The sequence below is a fragment of the Nipponia nippon genome, unplaced genomic scaffold, assembly GCF_047370975.1.
Source record: "Nipponia nippon isolate SJK-2023a ecotype South Korea unplaced genomic scaffold, ASM4737097v1 scaffold_5, whole genome shotgun sequence".
Taxonomy (NCBI): domain Eukaryota; kingdom Metazoa; phylum Chordata; class Aves; order Pelecaniformes; family Threskiornithidae; genus Nipponia; species Nipponia nippon.
In genome coordinates, this window is record NW_028262369.1 from 64,435,654 (window position 1) to 64,455,966 (window position 20,313).

The 20,313-nt window shown below is 37.8% G+C and overlaps 2 protein-coding genes across 3 annotated transcripts in view; one reads left to right on the plus strand and one right to left on the minus strand.

Moving 5' to 3' along the window:
• FAM171B (family with sequence similarity 171 member B) overlaps positions 1–9,232 on the plus strand; it is a 40,005-nt gene extending 30,773 nt beyond the window's left edge. For both annotated transcript variants that reach the window (XM_087733675.1, XM_087733676.1), the window contains exons 7-8: positions 598–721; positions 997–9,232. In XM_087733675.1, coding sequence (XP_087589801.1) covers positions 598–721; positions 997–2,326 — 1,454 coding nt within the window. In that variant the 3' untranslated portion in view covers positions 2,327–9,232. The remainder of the gene's footprint in view (positions 1–597; positions 722–996) is intronic.
• Positions 9,233–11,767: 2,535 nt separating this feature from the next.
• ZSWIM2 (zinc finger SWIM-type containing 2) lies at positions 11,768–18,775 on the minus strand. The gene is given in 8 exon segments (XM_087731490.1): positions 11,768–12,011; positions 12,013–12,059; positions 14,179–14,313; positions 15,212–15,305; positions 15,640–15,891; positions 16,185–16,398; positions 18,270–18,310; positions 18,708–18,775. Coding segments are annotated over 8 exon segments (1,095 nt in total).
• Positions 18,776–20,313: the final 1,538 nt, after the last annotated feature.

Below are 20,313 nucleotides of genomic sequence, written 5' to 3' on the forward strand. Positions count from 1 at the left end.
TTGTATGTTTATACTAACACTATCTTTTGGAAGAAGCCAGCAAGGGAACTGTGACTATGGAGATCTAAAAATCGGCAGGACTGTATGCCTTACTGTTGAGCGTCATGCATGACAGGAGGAATTACAACAAGAAAATTAGTCTTGGGTAAAACGGTCCCAGTGGATTCTGTTTTATATAGATTTGTTGCATGTTTTGCAAATTCATATGAAAGGATTCTTATGGGAGAAATATGATGTCAAAATTTAAAAACAGATAGCACTTTCTGACAAAAGCACTAAACAGAAAATGTAGACCATGTTTCTAAGTCAGCTTGGACAACTAATACAAATGTAATTTGACTGGAATTGAGTAGATGTCATGGTAAGGCTTTAGTACTTGAGATGAACCTTTGAAGGTCCATTGTATTGTAGTCACTGTTTGTATATTTTCTAGTTTGCTGAAATAGCAAGGTGAAAAGGGAAGGATGAACATAGTGCTATAGGAACTCAAAATCACTGGAAAAGTACAGTTTAATTTATTAGTTACAGCTCTGCATATCAAGAGGAACTATTTGGTTTTGAGAACTAATTCTTGTCTGGTTTTGTTTGACAATCTAGAATCCATTATTAGTGCGGTTTCCAAGGACATAACAGCCTATCACACAGTGTTCCTTACAGCCATACTGGGAGGTACTGTTGTCATTATCATTGGATTTTTTGCTGTTCTTCTTTGTTACTGCAGGTAAGCAAAAAGAGAGGCTCTAATAAGCTCAGCATGAATGGAATTTAAGGTTGATAAAATAGTATTTTGAAGTTGAGACTTGTTTCCTTAGCTGAACTACAATGTGTAGCCTAATATTTCTTTAAAAATTACAATTATTACAGAACTTCATTTTATGTTTGTGACGTCACATTACGCTGTAACTTCTTAACGAAAATCTCATCTTCAGCTCTGGTAGTCAACAGTCTAGTATTTCCTAGTATGCTCTACAGTCACCTTGCATCTCTTTTGCATAGGGATAAATGTGGTCGGACACAAAAGAAGGAAAAAAATACAACTAAGCTGGAGGTCATAAAAAAAGACCAGACAACATCAACAACTCACATAAATCACATCAATGCTGTTAAAGGGTCTTTAAAGTTGGAGGATAAGTCACAGTTATATACACCGAAGATTTCTTCATACAGCCCTCAAAGGAGGATGTCCATAGACACGGAAGATGGAAAATCACGAGACAATTTTAAAATCTACACAGAGGATGCTTATCAGTCATCCTGTCAGACTGGTCAGTCAAGAAATTCAGCCCATTCATTGGAGCCTAATGCTGGAGTTAGGAACTTACAGCAGCCAAAGCATGGTAACAGTACTATTTCCCAGGCTCCTAGGGATGTTCAAGACCAAAACAGATACCTTTCACTGAAAGAGCAGATGTTTGGGCTTTCCCATATCCCAGAACATCTGATGCATATTTACAATCAACCTATTGCTATTCTTCAAACCTCTGACCTTTTCCACTCCCCAGAACAATTGCATCCTGCTAAATCAGCAACTTTGCCAAGAAAAGGGCAGTTAGTATATAGTCCCATGATGGAACCCATGAATCGCGACAGTTACATGCAGACGTTACCGAAAATGCCAGTGCACTCTCATCCACAGCCTTCTGCCTGCAGAGATGAAAACAGCACACTAGATAGTGAAGAGGGCTTACCTTCTCAAACATCAAACTGGGGCCGGTACACTAATAGCTTACTGGAATCTGTCTCTGTTCCTGGGACATTGAATGAAGCAGTTGTAATGACTCCATTTTCATCTGAACTTCAAGGTATTTCAGAACAAACATTATTGGAACTCTCTAAAGGAAAACCGTCTCCACACCCTCGAGCATGGTTTGTGTCCCTGGATGGAAAGCCGATCGCTCAAGTGAGGCATTCTTTCATAGATCTGAAAAAGGGCAGAAAAACTGAGAGTAATGATACCAGCCTGGACTCTGGTGTGGACATGAATGAGCATCATCCTAGTAGGAAACTAGAGAGAGAGAAAACTTTCATAAAAAATATGCCACATTCTAAGATCCTTTACTTGGAAGATCTGGATCTGAGTAGCAGTGAAAGTGGGACCACTGTTTGTACTCCAGAGGACCAGGCTGTGAGGCACATTCTGGATGGAGGGAATGGGCCAGTCATAGAACAAGATGAAGAAGGTCTAAAACGAAAAACTGTATCAGGAAGTCATGAATCTGGTATCCTTTCTGCTAAAAAAAGGGATAGACCGTCTATCATGAAAAGAGATAGCAAAACCAATATCTGGAAGAAAAGAGAGGAGAGGCCGCTTATTCCTATAAATTAAAACACAATGTGCTTTGTGTTCTTGCTCTCCCTGCTGGTTATTGACCTCTTGGATGCTTCTGTAATTCTGCAGTGTTGGGTTTACAAGGGAAATGTTGTTTTCTAGTATCAGGAAAAGTTACATTTTTTAAATACACAGATTGAGTTACTAAACTTCAACTGGGCAATTGATATTCAGTGTGAATTGAAAACAGGGAAATGCTACTATTAAAATTTTCCAGTTCCTAATTTTGCTGGCAGTATAGGGAAGGCCCACATTTTAATTAGCCTGTCATTCTTGGACGCACCTCTGGGAATGCATGGTGAGAAATGTAGGCACATGTTTTAATTTTTTTGTACTTGTTGCTAATGCATTGGTAGACTAGTTAAAGCCATCCCTCAGCCTTGTTCCTAATCAATGTGACCATCTGTACAGTATTTTATATGTGAACTTTTCTAGGGATCTGTTACTACTTCTTTGTATAATGTAAAATGTTTCATCAGTCCCACGACACCAGCAGATGAGCTCTGTTGCATTCCTCAGCGGAGCTCTATAGCATTACTACCCTCCCTGTGTGCCCATCTATGTGCAAAAGGTTGCCATTCCATATAGCAGCGGCAGAAGGGGGAAGTGTACAAGCTCTGTGGCCGCTGCAGTTCACGGTCCCTGCTGTCTTAAAATGTTGCCCATCTGCTTTGTTTTTAATCTGCTTTGTTATGAACTGTGGACGTTGAAGATTGGCATCTGCTATGAAGTGTCCACATCCAGCAGAAAAGGACTGGTTCCAGTAGCATCGGAAGCTGCTGCTACTACTGATCCCAATGTCTTGTTTTGGCTTCGTCGTCAGTTAAAATCTTCTCTTCTGCATGCTGTTGGGCTGGTTGAGCTTGACAACAGTCTTGGATCCTTGCAGATTTGTACGATAGAGTTTGGCCCATAATGAAAAAGTATGCAAGTTTAGACAAATTATGCCTTTGAAATAGTTTCTTTTAGCAGGAGAGTTCGGCACTGTTGCTTTTTATTTTATGTTTAAAAAAAATGGAAGATCATCGGAGGTGTATGTGCCTACATTTTGCCAGCCTGAGCTACTTTTGTCTAGGTTGTGCATCGCAGAGGGGTTAAACAGGCTTTAAAAGTTGGCGTTTTTTATGAGCATGAGAGCAGATTGCAAAATTTGGTCTATAATGCAATATAAATACTACTTATGACTCATCTTAGAGTTAAATTTACCAAAAGTCATGAATGCATGAAATGTAACTAAGATATGTATAGAGGAAGGAAAAGGCCATCAGAATATTCTTTATTTTTAATGTTCATCTTGTCAAAGTGATCGTTTCAACTCTGGCTAACAGAAAAGTTGATGCATCCCTTAATGTGCTTCATATAGTATATAGAGTGTCTTTCTGTGGCTTTGAAGCTGTTTCCCTGGTAAAATAAGTTCCAGCATTTTGGCTTTGGCAGTTTGATTATAGATCATCCTAAAAAAGCTTTATAAATATTTCCCTTAGAGCTTGGTTAAGGTTTTATACCAAGACTCAAACATACAATGCCTATATCTGAATTGTGGGGTGAGGCGCACTAGCTGTCTACCCTGTAATACACTCAAGAGTTGGGAAATATCCTGTGCAGCTGGGCTTCTGGGAATATTTACTCAGGAAACATTACTGTGAGATGTCTGTTATGTTGGGATTGTCAGTTGTCTGGTCCTGTTTCTAGAGAATATGCAAGGTAACCAGAATGGTACTAGCAATACATCAATCCAGCTTCTGGTGTGCAGTTGCTTCATGAACAAAATATGGTGTTCCTATTGAGTTCACAAGTATGAAAGTGCAAAATAAGTTCGAGATAGGTGTGCAAATAAGTCTATAATTTTGATTGGCCAAAACAATCTGGTTTAATTATATGATTCATCTACTTCAGAGCTGAAGATGGATTGTCATATTATCATGCCTTTGGTACTCTTTTTAGGTAACTGTAATTCAGTTTTCCTATACCGAATACATTTTCACAATACTTTTTTTTTCCTATATGCACTTCCACTGGATTTTGTGTATGACTAAATTCCTACGCCAAATACTGATATTTTCATCCTTTACATTGTTGTATACGTTAGTAGGAATCAATTTATATATTTTGAGTGTAGATGCACATTTCTTTTGACAGCTGCTTTGACTTTTGAGGTTTAATATTGCCCTGCTCTTAGAGTTGCATCAGTTCTGATGGCTTCCTTTTCAAAAAGAGAATATTCTATATTCTGTTGGACATAACAGAAAATCCCTGACAAGCTAATGGTTTTGAGGTGTTAATATTAAATTGGTATGTCTCTACTTGAAATTTTGTTCACCTACAGTAACTTAAATGTATTGCAGATTTTTTCAATGCATTTTTTCATTGTATATACCCCAAAGGCCTAATTCCTCAAACTTAACGTGTATCGTTAAAAAAATACAGACTACTGTAAATGGCTTTATTCATGTGAGTTCAAAGGAACAAAGTTTTGCACTCCAGAGTTCTTGTTCTGCATCCGAGTAGTATCTGGTCGCCAAAGAAAAAGGATTAGAAATGTTGAAAAGATCAGTTATAACTTTGGGACTTCAAACTAGGTGCCAGAAGATATACTGATGTAGTGCAGATTCTTGTCTGCTCTGCTAGGGGATCAAGAGCAAAGAGCAGAGTTTGGTTCTGTACCGTCATTCTAAAGGAGCTTTTGGCTGTCCGGATTAGTCACAATTTTACCCTGCGCGTATGGTAGTGCAAAATGGCCCCTTTAAAGGCTATGCATCAGTGATCCACTTCAGCTTTTAGCCAACAAAGCAAGTCAGAGTGGAACAGATCTTCTTGCAAGAGTTTCTTGCTGCTAGGCTTCTCGGTAGTAGGAAGATAGATGAATAAAGTTTTATGAAAAATAGGCATCTCATCATATATAGGATTGGTATCTCTACTAGATAGTAGCTCCTCCCTTGCCAAATCAGGGTGTGGGCATTTCTTTTAGTGGAATATTTAAATTCTGTTCTGGAGAGCGCATGCTACAGTTCGGGTCATACCATTTCCAAGGCTGTCTTTAGCTGTTGCTTTTACCCATGTCAGTCAAGCAACAGCTATCTTTGCTTGCTTTGTAGATCCCGTACGCCAACTTTTCTGTGTGCAACTTGCTAGCATTTATCGCATGATGTCTTATGCTGCTGGTAACACTTGAAAAGGCTTTTCTAAAGTTGAGTTTTATATTAAAAATAAATACATAACTTGTTTTCTGTGTCAGAAGATGAGAAAACTATTCTGTAGAGAGAAATTATTGCTGCAGTTGTATCTGCAAAGATAAATGCTACATGAAAACAGGTGATGCCCCTAAGCACACAATGACAGGGAATTCTTCCTTGGCCCTATCGTGAGCACTAAATCTTGGATTTTAAAAACTATATAACTCTAAAATTATTGGAATTATACTTCGTATTTATATTCGGTATTTACAGAATATATTATCTGAGTTTTCATGTTCTAGCGGTAGTTGGAATTTATGTACTGGAAACCTGTATTACCTATTAGCAACTGGAATTCTTTTTGAGTTTAGATCATTAAAAAAGAGTTTGACTACACTGAGTTCTAAAAATTTTAATTTTTAATTAATAACCATACTTGTTGTGTAACATATGTGGAAAAGACAAAATGTTATCATGAAATTTGCCTTTGTGGTCAAACTAATGCTTTTCTATATTTCTATATATGATTTCAACATATGAATTTATAGGAATCACTGAACTTATTTTTTAAGATTTTTTTTTTTTTGTTGGCCAAGTATTGCAGCACTAACAGAGTGCTAAAATGCTAGTACTGAAATTAGGTCTGTACAAAAAGTGGCAAGGATTCGTGGCATACTGCTCTTGGAAAGGCCAGGGGAACATTCAGAGGTTTTGACTTCTTTGAATCTGGAGGCTGATTACCTTGAGAATAAGAAGTGGGCCATGCCTGAAGCACCTTTAAAGTAAGCCCCCTCTAAGGAGAGGGGAATGACTGGGAAAATTGGAAAGGATATAGCTTCTTTCTGATGCTTGTTTCCAAACTGATATGTATTTGTGCTTCGGTGGAATTGATTCTTTTTGAAGAACACAAATGTTTGCAAGAATTATGTCTGTTCTTCACAAGACGCTCCTTGAGCTGTCAGCTTTTGCAAAAAAACCACATAGATGTACGTACAGTTTTAAGTGAAAGGTGTTACGTAGATATCGAACATTTGAGACCAAATTTTGTCATATTTAAGGTGAAAGGCGGTTAATAAACTTCAGGACGGTTTCCCTGCCATGGTTGCAATACATGATGTTGAGATTCTTCTTGTAGAAGGGTATGCCAGTTCCAGGTCTTACCTGGTTTTGATAAGGTGGTTAATGGAGTTAGCCAAGGCTCGTTTCTGCAGATTAATTCATGTGGCTTAGGTCAGTACTTTTGATGTATCATAAATTAAGGGAAGTGATCAGGCTAAATAGTACACAGCTGTATGCACATTAATCTGGATATAGAATCATAGAATCGTCAAGGTTGGAAAAGACCCTTAAGATCATCGAGTCCAACCGTCAACCAATCACTGCCAAGTCCATCTATACCATGTCTTCAAGCACCGTATCTATCCATTCTTTAAATACCTCCAGGGATGGAGACTCAACCACTTCCCTGGGCAGCCTGTTCCAATGCTTGACCACCCTCTCGGTGAAGAAGTCTTTCCTAATGTCTAACCTAAACCTCCCCTGGCGCAGCTTGAGGCCGTTTCCTCTCGTCCTATCACTCGTTACTAGGGAGAAGAGACCGACCCCCACCTCGCTACAACCTCCTTTCAGGTAGCTGTAGAGAGCAATAGGGTCTCCCCTCAGCCTCCTCTTCTCCAGGCTAAACAACCCCAGCTCCCTCAGCCGCTCCTCATAAGACTTGTGCTCTATGTTACCTGGAATAAGGTAATTGACAGTAATTTTCAGATTGTCACCAAATGCCACTTATTATAGAAATTAAAAAAAAAGGGGGGGAGAATCACTTAAAAAATTGCATTTGATTAACAGGAAAAATCTTTATAGTACTGTCAGAAAATAAAAGAACTCTGGTATCGTACAAACCTGAAAGCAAAACTGTTTTGATGATTAGGGACATTATTTACCAATGTAGAGCTAGAGATGATGCACAAAATATAATCCAGGATGTAGGAACGTTTAGTTGTCTGCTTTGTTTTTATGCAGTGATTTGTACCAAAGAGGAAGAAATGAATGGGCTCCAGTCTAAACTCTTCTCATTAGTTAAAAAGTGAAACAGGTTAACAATATTACTGAAATATTTATTATTACTAAATAACTAATATATAATAATATATTAATATATTGAATATAATAATATATTAGTTATTACTAAATAACACTGTGCAAATTAAAAGGCAGTACACTACATCCGTTGTCTAGTACTGCATGTTAGGAAAATCTGAAGATAAATTAGCCTGCTGAAGTGCCTTTCTCTTTCATCAGACTTATTTTATCAGTGGGACACATGACTATCTGAAAAGCACATTATAGGTTCTTTTCTGTTAGCCAAAAACACCTCAGTTCATACTTACAATTATGTAGCTTTTATAATACTTTAAAAGGCAGATCTAGTGTTTTTTATGTTGGAATACTGACTCCTGCATGTTAATGATGATGGTAATTGTTGTAAACCCTGTTCTTTTGTATTTTATGTTTGAAAAGAAATTAAAAAAATATATCTTTAGCAATCTGAACAGTAGTATCTTTTAAAAATGCACATATGGGATCTGATTCAACTTCGTAAATGAAGATGCAGTGTCTTGAAGTCACTGGATTTACAGGTATGAAACTGACTGGGATTTTAACTTCAAAAATGAAATTAATATATGTTTATATATAAAAACTATTATAATGATAAAAATCCTTTTTTCAGCTGCTAACCTTCCTTGCCAGTAGGAGCAGAAAGTGTATGGAGATAGGTACTTAATTCTTATTTTCTAGAACCTGTTTTTATCTCAATTTGGAGCCTAACCTGCATTGTTTATATAACCCGAGCTTCTGCTTTTTAAATTATTTTTTTTAATTCAGTGGAATTATGCAAAACACAGTGCTATGCCTACAGAGTTAAAAATGAGCATTCTTTTATAGTAGTTTGCACTAATTTGTGCCACACTTCTAACAGTAGGCAGCTACATTTGTGTTAAAGAATTTATATGAAAAGTGGTTTAAATGACTTTAACCTGAGCTTCATTTTCTTTTAAAAGCAGTATTCAGTGTGTTCTGATTACCAAAAAAAATGGCTTCAGCTTTTTTTTGTTTTTTAAGACTGGCAGGGGAAAACTGTGTCATTATTTTTAGTATTAGCACTCTCAGCTTGAAAATTATTTTACCAAATGATTTTTTTTTTTGGTCAGTTTAAGACTTATTGAACATTCCTATATTGCCCCTCCCCAAAATATACTGGTACTTTATTTCCCAGTTTACTGATTCAATTCCTTTGAAGCACTTGTTGCACTTCAGTCCATGTTAGAACAGTAATATTTTTACAACATCTTGTTATTGTGTAGAAAGGCACTTTTTAGTGCTCATTAGAGCATGGAGTTCATAAAAAACCTGGCTCAGAGATGCTGAAACATAGGTGAACTGATGGCACTGACTGTGCTCACCAGCTTGCACGTTGGAGCCTTATATTCAACAACCACTTCATTACCTTGGCGATCATTTTCAAAAACACTCTAGTATGGATATTGTTCATGTAAAACATTCTTGATATTCAGCATCCTGGTTTTAAGTATTTCTACTTTTTTATATTTTGTCAGAGGTGTCTCTTCATCTCTATATTTACTACAGTATCAATGTATCTGTGGCTGAAAATGTAACTAAGATTTGTAAAATGTTATAGCTTATGCAATATAATAAAAGTTTTAAAATGTCATCAGTGCCTTAACTTTTATTTGAATGTCTTTGAAGTCTTACATTGTTTAGGAACATACCTCTCTCACTTAAGAGTTTTTTTCCTAAATATCAATAAAAATGTATTTCTATCATCACCGTAATTCCAATGACAGAAGAATGTTATTGTCCTTAAGTAACCAATTCTAATTCAGTCACATTCTCTTTTCCATTTCTACTGAAGACAGACACCTATATCCACATTAAATCTGGTTCTTGTTTCTTGGTTAGTGCAGGTAAGGCTATTCCTCGTGTAAATTTATTTTGTTGCAATTGGAAAGGGGTACCCAGAGAAGACTATTCAGGTTTTGTTCTTATGTCTAATCTCACTTTCTCCATTCTTTTATTTAGAGACTTTCTGTCGCTGCAAGAACAAATAAAAGATTATTTCTGTATGTCTGCACAGTGTATAAGACAGAGGCATCGATTCCAGCTACGAATAAACTCAAAGTACTTAAATCCAGGTAGAAGAACAAGATAATATTGTGATAGACCTTAAGCTAAACTTCAGGGTATAATTTCCTATTCTTAATTGTATCTAACAGTAGTATTTCTCAAGCCTTTTTCATTTCTAAGTTTCACAAAAGCCACATTTCAGTATTTTCACCATTGTTCAGAAACCCTGCGGGACTGCAGGCAGGCACATGGCAAAGGTTTTCGTACCATGGGGGGCACTTGAATGTGTTGTATGATCACTCCTTTAATGCTCCAAGAAGCTACAGTCTTTTAGTAAACTACTGGTTTTCTTCTTACTCTCACATAATACCTTTTTTATTTTCAACCTTCCTGAGAATTTTTTTTTAACTATTGCAAATCTATCAGATACTTCAAAATAGAGTGAACTTTCTCTCTACAGGAAGCTAAAGAAATCTGAGGAATTTTATTTCTAATTCAACAAGAGAATGGTATTTTCTGTCATATTTCACTTCCTTGTAAAAATTAGATATCTGGGTCATCAGCTGATCTGCAAATGCAAATAATTATATCAAAATTGACTGAAGTTCAACTTGTTCTGTGTTGTCGTAGAAAACACAAAATCGAAACTATACAGATTACTCATTTAAATAAGAGTTAAAGTATATGTGAGTAGATGATATTGTTTTGTTTGTTCTGAATACATTGTTAGACATGCTATTTCTATTAAAACATATGGTAAGATAATTGGAAAAAGTCAAGTTGCAAATCTGGCTAAGCTTCAACAAAATGTTCCCATTTTTCTTGGATTCTCAGAATAAAACTTCAAAAGTGGCAGGTTCTTATTGCACGTCTTTCTTGTGTTTAACTAACAGCTCAGGCTCTCATTCAGTCAGGCTTTATGTTTACATTTATTGCATCTATTCAGGTTTAAATCTTCATTATACTTACTGGGAATCTAGACCTTAAAGAAAACTAGAATTACTAAAATTTAAATTTATTTATTATATTACCATTTGGGAAATAATTGTTAGACTCAGGAATTCTTTGGCTTAGCCATCTGTACATGATTGAAAATGGCTAAGTGGGTGGTTCCTGTATACTATTTGGAGGCTTAGCTCCTCTTTTAAGCATTTACTATCAGGAAACCATAGCAGATCTTACAGAATGTACCTGATACTATAAATAGGTTCTTTTCCATCTTGCTTTTACTATTGCGCATTTGAAAATAGCACATTTGATATCATTTCTTTCAGCAATAATGTTAAAATGAGTCTGGCTTCATTACATCTCTGAGTAAGAACTGTTACTTAAGTGGTCTTTCAAGAATATAAAAGCTTTCTGCATTTTACATTTAGTTGAGTAATTTACTTGATTAAAGGTTAAAAACTTGCAAATAAGAAATAGTGACAATTCTACAAGTCTCTGGCTATTTTCTGAAATACATCTACACCAGCCAAACCAGTTCCTCTGTTTATTTGAGAAGATTTAATAGAAACATTGCTCACAGCATTGAGTTCATTTTTGTAGTACCTACAGTTCATACCATCTGATTATTCACTTATTAATTTGTTTCTTGGTCTCTAAGAAATTCTGTGTATGGAGTATAAAAGTAAGAATGTAACTATCTTATCTAAAACAAGACAGTCATGAGCTGCTATGCAGTGGAATTCCTTCCAATAATAAATCTATTTTTGTTGTTTTAAAGTTCAGATGATTATGTTTAGGTGTTGGTCTTGTTAGGAGCCTCTGTTGATGGCTGGCGGTTCTCACATCCTCATTGTCCTTTTTGGAGGAATGGTTTGCTGTGCACGAATGGACCTCCAAATTCAACCCCCTGAGATATCTTAGAATTGTGGAATTATTACAGCAATCTTTTTAAAAAGTAACTACTTTGTTTATATTGCCACAGTCAAACTGATGCTGGCTTCTCAAAACATTATGAATGTCATCCTTTCTAATGGTAGTGGACTTCCCAGAAAATGCTGTTTCAAAAGAGCTTAGAGAGTCATCCTTGCTATGCCTGGAAAAATCACTTAGATTTCTACTGCTGTTCTAATCAGATTTTCCTAAATGGAGGTTGCTAAAAAAAAAAATCTTAAAATTAAATCCTTTTGGGACTTTGGCACATCTTTGTTAATTTTTTGAAGCTACTTTGAGAACTTTCTGATGCATGTTCAGATGATATTTGCTTGACAAATAATCCATTTCCAGATACACAAATTTCTGGTTCCACTTGCTTTGCAAGTTTGCTAACATTTGCATGAGAACCTGTTGGGTAGTTTCCATGTTTGGCTCGCGTATCCTTCCAAGTCAGAGAATTGTACGCAACATATTCATCAATAGGACGTGTTTCTTTGCTGCAGTAGCCAACTGTCAATACACTGCCTATGAAACTTAAAAGATGGAAAAGTCAGCTGTTGCATAATATTTCTTAGCTAATTATGGACTAATCAATTGTTCTTGCATATAACTAATTCAAAGAAGCCTCTTCTCCAATGTTACGAGTGGAAACCCACAGGAACTTCACTGATCGCTAGGGGGCTATGTTGCTTACGCATAGATTGAATAGATTCTAAGTTTTGGGCACTGTCAAGTTAAAGAGAGTTAGTTAAGATTTTACTGACTGCTGTAAACTGGATACTTAAATCTCACTTTTAAAGGTGCTGCAAATATCAAGTTACTTAACTGTAACAGATAATGTAATTACACATATATTTGCTACTGTAAGGAATCAGTGATGACTCTGTTAGCCTTCCCTTTCAGCTTAATTCCCCTTTTGATTCTGTTCCATATCAATTCTGGACTTAAAGGGCAGTAACTACTGAGATTGTAACCAGGATCCTACAAGTGAGCAAGGAGTTTGAATTTGTATTACTGCTGTCATGTCATCAGTGAAGAAACACTGCTGGTCAGGTAAGCTAGCTTGAGTTAAATAAATCTGAAAAGGGCTATCTTTTGTGAACTTGCTTAAAGGTGCTGGTACAAACTAGTAAATGTGAATGTCACAGGTTGGCTGGGTAATATGTATTTCCAAATCATGAAACTTGCTGCAGGATTGCAAAAGGCTCCCCAACTTTCAAGTAAACTTGGTTCCTTTTTGCAAAAAGTATACTGAGACAGATCAAAACTCCACTGCTAAGTGTTTGAAATTATAAACTGCTCAGAGGATGAAAATGTGCCTCTCAAATACTGGGAAGGTGCTAACTGACACTCATTAAGAAGCACAGAAGGAATATGGTTATTTTGGCTTCAGCTGATAAACTAGTAAACAGGCAATATTTCAGCATTTCAGTATCCCAGAGGGTCTGAATCTTTGCAAAATAATCTGGTTTAAATTTTTTAAAAATCTAAGTTTGTTCAAGGTGATCTACTCAGAGGGATGCTACTGAGTTCTTGCAGAATGTATCAGAATTAGAAGAATATGAAGAGTGAACCAGGCTCCTAAAGAAAAGTACCACATTATTCGGAATTTGTTCTATAGAGAAGTAAACATCAGTAACAGTAGATAACAGTGAAGCGTATTTGAGTTGTCACTAATGGCCATAAAACATACATATCCCTGATGCAACTTTTGTTTCTAATGTTATTTACCTTGTCTAAGCTTCAAGAATAAGAACGCAGACTGTAGGAACAACCTGATTCATTACTAGTAGAGAACTATGTATCAGACCATGTCATTATGCTGCTCCTTGCCATTTGTTTGTAAAAAATTATTTTAGCGGCCATTTCTAACCATTATGCTTCCTGTGCCTTAAAGCAGATGTTAAGACTGAGGCATACAGCTGTCATGGTTTAACCCCAGGCAGCAACTAAGCACCACACAGCTGCTCACTCACCCTCCCCTCCACAGTGGGATGGGGAAGAGAATCGGAAAAAAAAGTAGTAAAACCCGTGCGTTGAGATAAAGACAGTTTATAAGACAGCGGAGGAAGTGAGAATAATAATAATAATGATAAAAGAACATACAAAACAAGTGATGCACAGTGCAGTTGCTCACCACCCGCTGACCGATGCCCAGCCCGTCCCCAAGCAGTGATCACTGCCCCCCCAGCCAACTCCCCCAGTTTATATACTGAGCCTGATGTCATATGGTATGGAATAGCCTTTTGGCCAGCGTGGGTCAGCTGTCCTGGCTGTGCTCCCTCCCAGCTTCTTGTGCACCCGGCAGAGCGTGGGAAGCTGAAAAGTCCTTGACTTAGTGTAAGCACTATTTAGCAACAACTGAAACATCAGTGTGTTATCAACATTATTCTCATACTAAATCCAAAACACAGCACTATTACCAGTTACTAGGAAGAAAGTTAACTCTCTCGGTCGAAACCAGGACAACAGTTAAGCAAGGGTGCAAACTTTCAGACTAGTCACATGAAGACTTGTCATTGGTGCCTTAAGGGTTCTAATACACTATGTGCTGCAGGATGTCAACATCAGAAGGTCTGATGTGCTACAAGTTAACAGGCTATGTGAAGATTTGGCTCTTCAATGTTTAGAACACTTTTTTTTCCCTCTTACCTTGTGATTGCATGGTAGGAGTCTTACATGCTGACCAAGTTGAAAGCTCTTTAAACAAAGTCTACACTGAATACCTGAGGCCAGTAAATTACTATGTTTACTAATTAAAATGATGGGTAAAGATTTTACAATGTTCTTTAGAGTACAATGAGTCCTAAAAGAAAACAAACAAACCCCAGTAAATTTGAAGAAACAGCAACTAAAGCTGAATGCTTCAGAATAAGTTGTCTTTTGACAGAAGGTTCTCTTCAGCAGTACCTTAAATTATTTGATGGGCTAACCAGTCTGTCAAACCACAGCTGCTGTGAAAGTCATTCCACTGATGTTGATCTTACTGTGACAGTCATAAACAGACACACACACATCCCAGAAAAATAAACTAGTATGTTCATTTAGCCTCAACAGTTGCATAATGTAAGCCATTGAATTTTACGCAATAATTTCTACATCAATGTTTTTGAACAAAAGCTACAAAAGTTTTCATGACCTTTTGAAACCCAAGGTCAGAATTCATAACCCAAATATTGTGATCTCTTGCAAAGCTACCTTAGTTTTCAAGTTATGTGGGATCATATCTTGCCCTATCTTGGATTATAGACTCTAAACCTCTCAACTTCTAAGACATAAGTATATCCACTTATGGTTGTTACGGTAATCTGAATTCACTGATTTTTGTGGTTTTTTTGTTTGGTTTTTTTTTCCCCCCTCTGCTTTGATTCTATGTAGTGAATTAACGGTATAAAAGAACCAACTATCTGTATCTCAGTTGGTGAGGCATGCAGCTGCGGCAGCGGTAAGCTAGGATGTATTTCCATCTGCTGTCCCTATAAGGGTGCCATGGTGCAACGTATACAGACAGAGGACAATTAATCTCTCTTAGTTTATGGTGTTATTTATGCTTATCTCAATATCGTTCTGTAGCTACTTAGCTTGTAGCTAAGTAAGTCTAATTCAATGCAAGGTCTGCATGATTTGTATAAGGGTAATTGAGATCAGTATTATATAGGTCAGGGTAGGATACAAAAAAGAAAACCTGTTTGGTACCTGTCTGAAAACAAAAACGTGGAGAATGGCAAAAGCCAGTGAAACAGTCATGACATAGGTGATACTCAACACACTCAGTACACCTAAAAGGAAAACCAAACCCACATCAACAGAATAAGGAGCTAGGTTAACAAGCAGTTAACACTTTATCAGAAAGTAGTAGCTACATTTATTATTTGGGAAAGGACAATCCCAAATACATAATACAGAGTTGTTTGGAGATGTTACTACACTAAAAGCAAGTTTGAAAATAAAAAACGTTGCTTTGTTTACTACGGATGTTTGTTTGTTTACAAAGCACATATTGTCTACTCTGTAGGTGAAATCATTGACTTATAATAAAGGCAGAGAAATAAGCGACAAGCTGTAAGATATACTCAAAGACATAGCACTGTCAAAATCTTGGTTTAAAAATACTTGTAGCACTTTCCTACAGTTGGAAATACTCTGCAGTTATTACAAGGGATTCTAGGGTGCCTATCCAGTCTTGCTTTCTCTGTTGCAGTCACAAGTTGTTTAAAGTTTCTAAATTCTTCTAGAATGAGCCTTACAGGTGCAAATTTTTGTCTGCAAAGTAGACACTTCACTACAGAGTCATTCTCAAGTTCATCTTGGTGGTCAGCCCAAATTTTCATACATTTTATGTGAACGTTGTTACCACAGCTGTATCTACAGAAAACAAATACCAAAATAAAATTTGGTATCAAATATCTGTGATCTCTCCAGAAGCATATAAGAAAACTCACATAGCAATACTAAGTGGTCTTCCCTTTTCTTTTGCTCCTTCCCCTCCACCCACATTTTAACTTGTAGGATTGCCGTATTTTCCAGGTTGGAAAAGGGCTATAACAACTGTCAGGTATTTTTGCTTGTTTATTGAAGCTAGTTATATTAGCAGATCTTGTAACATTTATTCTATAATTAGACATATAGCAAGACAAAGAACAAATTGTATACTTAACCGGCAGTAAGCGATGGGAAGCATTTTCTTTAGTAACTCCTGACAAATGGGACAAACGTCCTCATCATAAATTTCTTTCTGATCAATGCATCTATCATTCCTCTAGTGTAAGGTTTGTGAGAAGAGAGTTTCCTGTGGATTTTGTGTTCATTCTTAATGCAATCACTGAAGCACATCATCAGTTTCTCTTTCCAGAAGACCCAACTTAAAAGCATCTAGCAAAAGTAAACATGAAAATTAAAAGTGTTTTGGTAGAACTCTGCACTTACCTCACTTGTAATAGTTCTCCATCTATGAAATGCAATAGGTACTCTCTCTGTCAAATATATGCAATACGTTTCAGCCCCCAAAAACTTGTAAATTGTTTTTTATAACTTGCAAAGAAACTGTTAATATTGCTTATGCAAGTTCTTATCTAAAATGGTGTCCAAGGCAAAAACGAATAAAAATGTTTCTGAACTGTGAAGTTTTCAATAATTTTTCAGTAAGTTCAATTTGGTTCACTGAATGTATTGATCGGAACAGTGTTTCATCCCAAAAGGCCTTTGTAGATATGTTTAAGAGTAAAAAAGTTTTTACTTCTAAGTACTGGTAATGAACAACTATGGAGGATTTTCTAGAAATATTATTTCTTGGAAAAATAAACAGCATAGTGTTTTTTCTGTCTAGTGACCTCTATTTAAAAAAAAAAAAACTAAAAATGCGTTCCAAACCCCAAATTAAGCCTTGCACCATCTTTTGAAACATGGAATAGTAAAGAAGTAAATATTATTTCCTTAGTATAATTCATGATTCTTGTGAATTAAATTTATTTTTCTTCTTACTCAAGAGGCTAATCTTACAACCAAATGCTGACACTGCAGTAAAACACGGAAGGGTGTTCCTTGAAGTTTCCTTATTTTCAGGAGGTGAAAATGATGCAAGGTAGGAAATTCCTCTGCTAACAGCCAGCTTTGGCAAATGAACTTGTTCTCTGAAATTCAGTCTGGGTTCTGATACCACACATCAATATATTCCATAGCCAGAAACCAGTTACAAATTCTAGTGATGAGTTAAGATGACAACCTGCTCACTTTCTGCTGAAGTTATTTTGCCTATACAAAACTTAAGAAAGTAAAATGTTCTAAAATCTAGTTCAGATAGAAAAATACAAACTAGGTTCTGACTATGTACAAGATGTTTGGTTTTGTGTGTAAATATTTTTTTTAAAAGTAACTTTTTGAATGGTGGCCATTCTTTAAGGTTGGTTTGTATTTAGCTACTTTGTTACTACTTGGAAAAAGATCTTTAGACTAATTATTTTGTGGGATATTTATGCTATTTGTGTTATTTTGAGTTCCTAATGTTCTAGGAAAGGAAATCTAGCAAACCAGTTGAGAATCTGGCTCATAATAGCCTAAAATCCTGACTCATGTCAGAAAGCTAATCTGGCTATACAGATTGTACCTTCTGGATTAGAAAGCTTTGTGGTTTTGGTGACAGCCACAAATGTCAAAATCAGTCAAGGATTACATTTTGCACAGCTTGCTTTCTTCACATACCCCTACATTTGAGGGGGAATCTCCATGATATAGGAAGCATTCATTAAACACTACTGTTTAGATGATGTGAAAGTAGAATATTGTCCTAAACTAGAAAAGTCATTGCAGTTATATTAGTTGGTGCTGAAGGACTCACTACACAAAAGTGATAAAAGAACTGTAGTTCTATAGCTAACTTATTATTAAATGAAGAAGCAAATTTGTCAGTGTCTACCGGCTAAGAATATCTTGAAAGCACTGGAATAACTTCAGTACAAGGTGTATGTATTTGAAATTGTTGCTTTTTCTGCGTTTTCATTTTTCTTGAAACTGCAGTTGTAATCAATGATATAACACAAAATGTTCTGTATCGGAAAAAAAGAAACAAATGGGAAAATGCCTGACAGCACTAATTTTTTTTTTTTTTTTTTTTAAGTGGAGGAGGGAGAGGAGGAACAAGACAGTGACCTATAAAAATTTTTTTCAAAACGCTGGAGGATGTTGCTTCACGCATTTAAAGTTCATAAGCTCTACATGCAAGCCATAAAAGAGAGGCTAACGCTTACCTTCATGATCTCTTGGTAATCGATACTTTTTCAGCAGTATCCTACAATTTATAATCAAAATATCCGATATGTAAAAACATCAATGTAAAGTTAGTTAGTTGTTAGTTTGACTTTACAATTTAAATGGAGCAGCTTTCTAAGAGTCTTACACAGTCTTACAGAGAAAGAATTGTGTGATTAGATGAGAGAAGATGAGTGATCTTACTGTAGTAAATTCAGTTTAATACATTTAAATGAATTTTAAAAAATGAATTTAAATCAAGGGTGTAAGCCCATTCCTAGTTTATATTCCTGTCACTTCTCGGGCTTGTTTGATTTCTTCAGTGACCTGGTTCCACTCACTAGGCTGCCAAAAAACTAGCCTAGCCAAAAAATAGTAATTTTCTGTTGATTTAGTGGGTTTTGATTCAGCCTATAGAATCCTGAGACAAGTAATACGAAGAGAGAATGGGACAACTCCTGTGGGAGCAGGAAACGATTTCTTTGATGTCTGCGTGACACTTCATGTTGCGGCAGTGGTTTGTGACTCCATTTGGAGTGCATCCGGGGCTGTGGTGGAAGCTCCATGGGTTTCTTTTGAAGTCTGAAACGGATCTTGTGTCACTGTTTTTGACACCAGGTTTACCTTTGCTCCGTCATAAAGACCCGTGGCCGCCAGGAGCCGCCGCGCCCCGCTCCGCCTCAGCGGCAGAGGCGCACCCCGAGGCCCGTCCGCGCCGGGAAGAGGGCGCAAGCAGCACCTGCCACAGGCGGCGGGAATCGCCGCACGGCTGCCGGCGGCCGCAACCCCCTCGCTGCCGGTCGCCACGGCAAAAGCATGGCTGCCATTACCGGAGAGGCCGCTCAGCGGACGAGCCTCGCCGCGGCGTCCCGCCCCGCAGGCCGAATTCGGCGGGCTCTCGCCCGCTCCGGGGGCCCAGCCGGCGGGCTGCCGGGCACAGCCGACCGGGGGCAGCCGCGGCCCGTTCCCGCCCCTTCCTGAGGCGATCTCTGCCGCGGTAGCTGTGCCCAGCCCGGGCTCCGGCGGGCCTCGCGGTTGTTCCCGCCGACTGCCTGCAGCGTCTGGCAGCGCCAGCCTCGTACGGCCACGGATCTGCTCGGTGCGTGGCTGGTGTTTTTACTTTCCAGTATGAGTAGGATCTTTTCAGAAAATAAAGGGTCGCCTCCTCACCCATTTTTGTTCTCTTCCGTCGGCACCCCGCTGTTCTTTTTTAACGCACTTGAAATACACGTGTTTTATTACGTGCTTTTTGTGAGGCAAAGCAGTTTTGAAAACTTTTACCAGAAAGGTGGGTGGGTTTCCGTTTTGCGTCGCAGTCGCTAGGGGGAACTGTTGCACTCCCTATAGTCTGTAAAAATGCGTTCATTTTCACCTTACGTTAAATTTTTGTATCAATTCTTCAAACGATTGATAGTCACGAGTCTTGATAATATCAAAGTAATTTGCGTAATTTTTACTGGAATATAAACAGGTACAATGCGGTAATAGGCGTCTAACTCCCCTCTGTTTTTTAAAGGTATAAGAAAGTCTTTTTGTCCTGCACTAGGCTTCTCTGAAATGCCTTTTTATTTCAGAAGTGACTAAGCCGTGCTGGGAAGTGACAGGGATGGGGCCGAGCTCCCAGAAAGGCAGGAAGAGTCAGCAGAGGGGCCCCCCGGGGCGCCGGAGGAGTTGAGGTGAGGTTATGGGAAGGCAGCAGGAGTCCGGGGCCTGGCACTGCGCCACGTCAGAATGGACGCTCCCCCCTGCCAGATGGTGGAGGGAAAGTGTTGATGAAGAAACGCAGGTCTAGCTGCAGGACCCTGATCCAGATCAGTGCAGAGGTGAGAACAAGGTTAGACAGAAGGGGTTTTTTTTGAAAGCTAGGTTCATGAAAGAAGCAGCTGGGGACCCTGGTGCCTGGGACAGCACTACTGTAGAGTAGTGTGGGGAAGGCACTAACTACATAAGGACTTGATGTAGTGACATGATACAGCGCCTCGGGTGAGCTGGTCACAAGTGTGACTTGAGTCAACTCAAATGGACAAGTCAAACTGGAAGGAT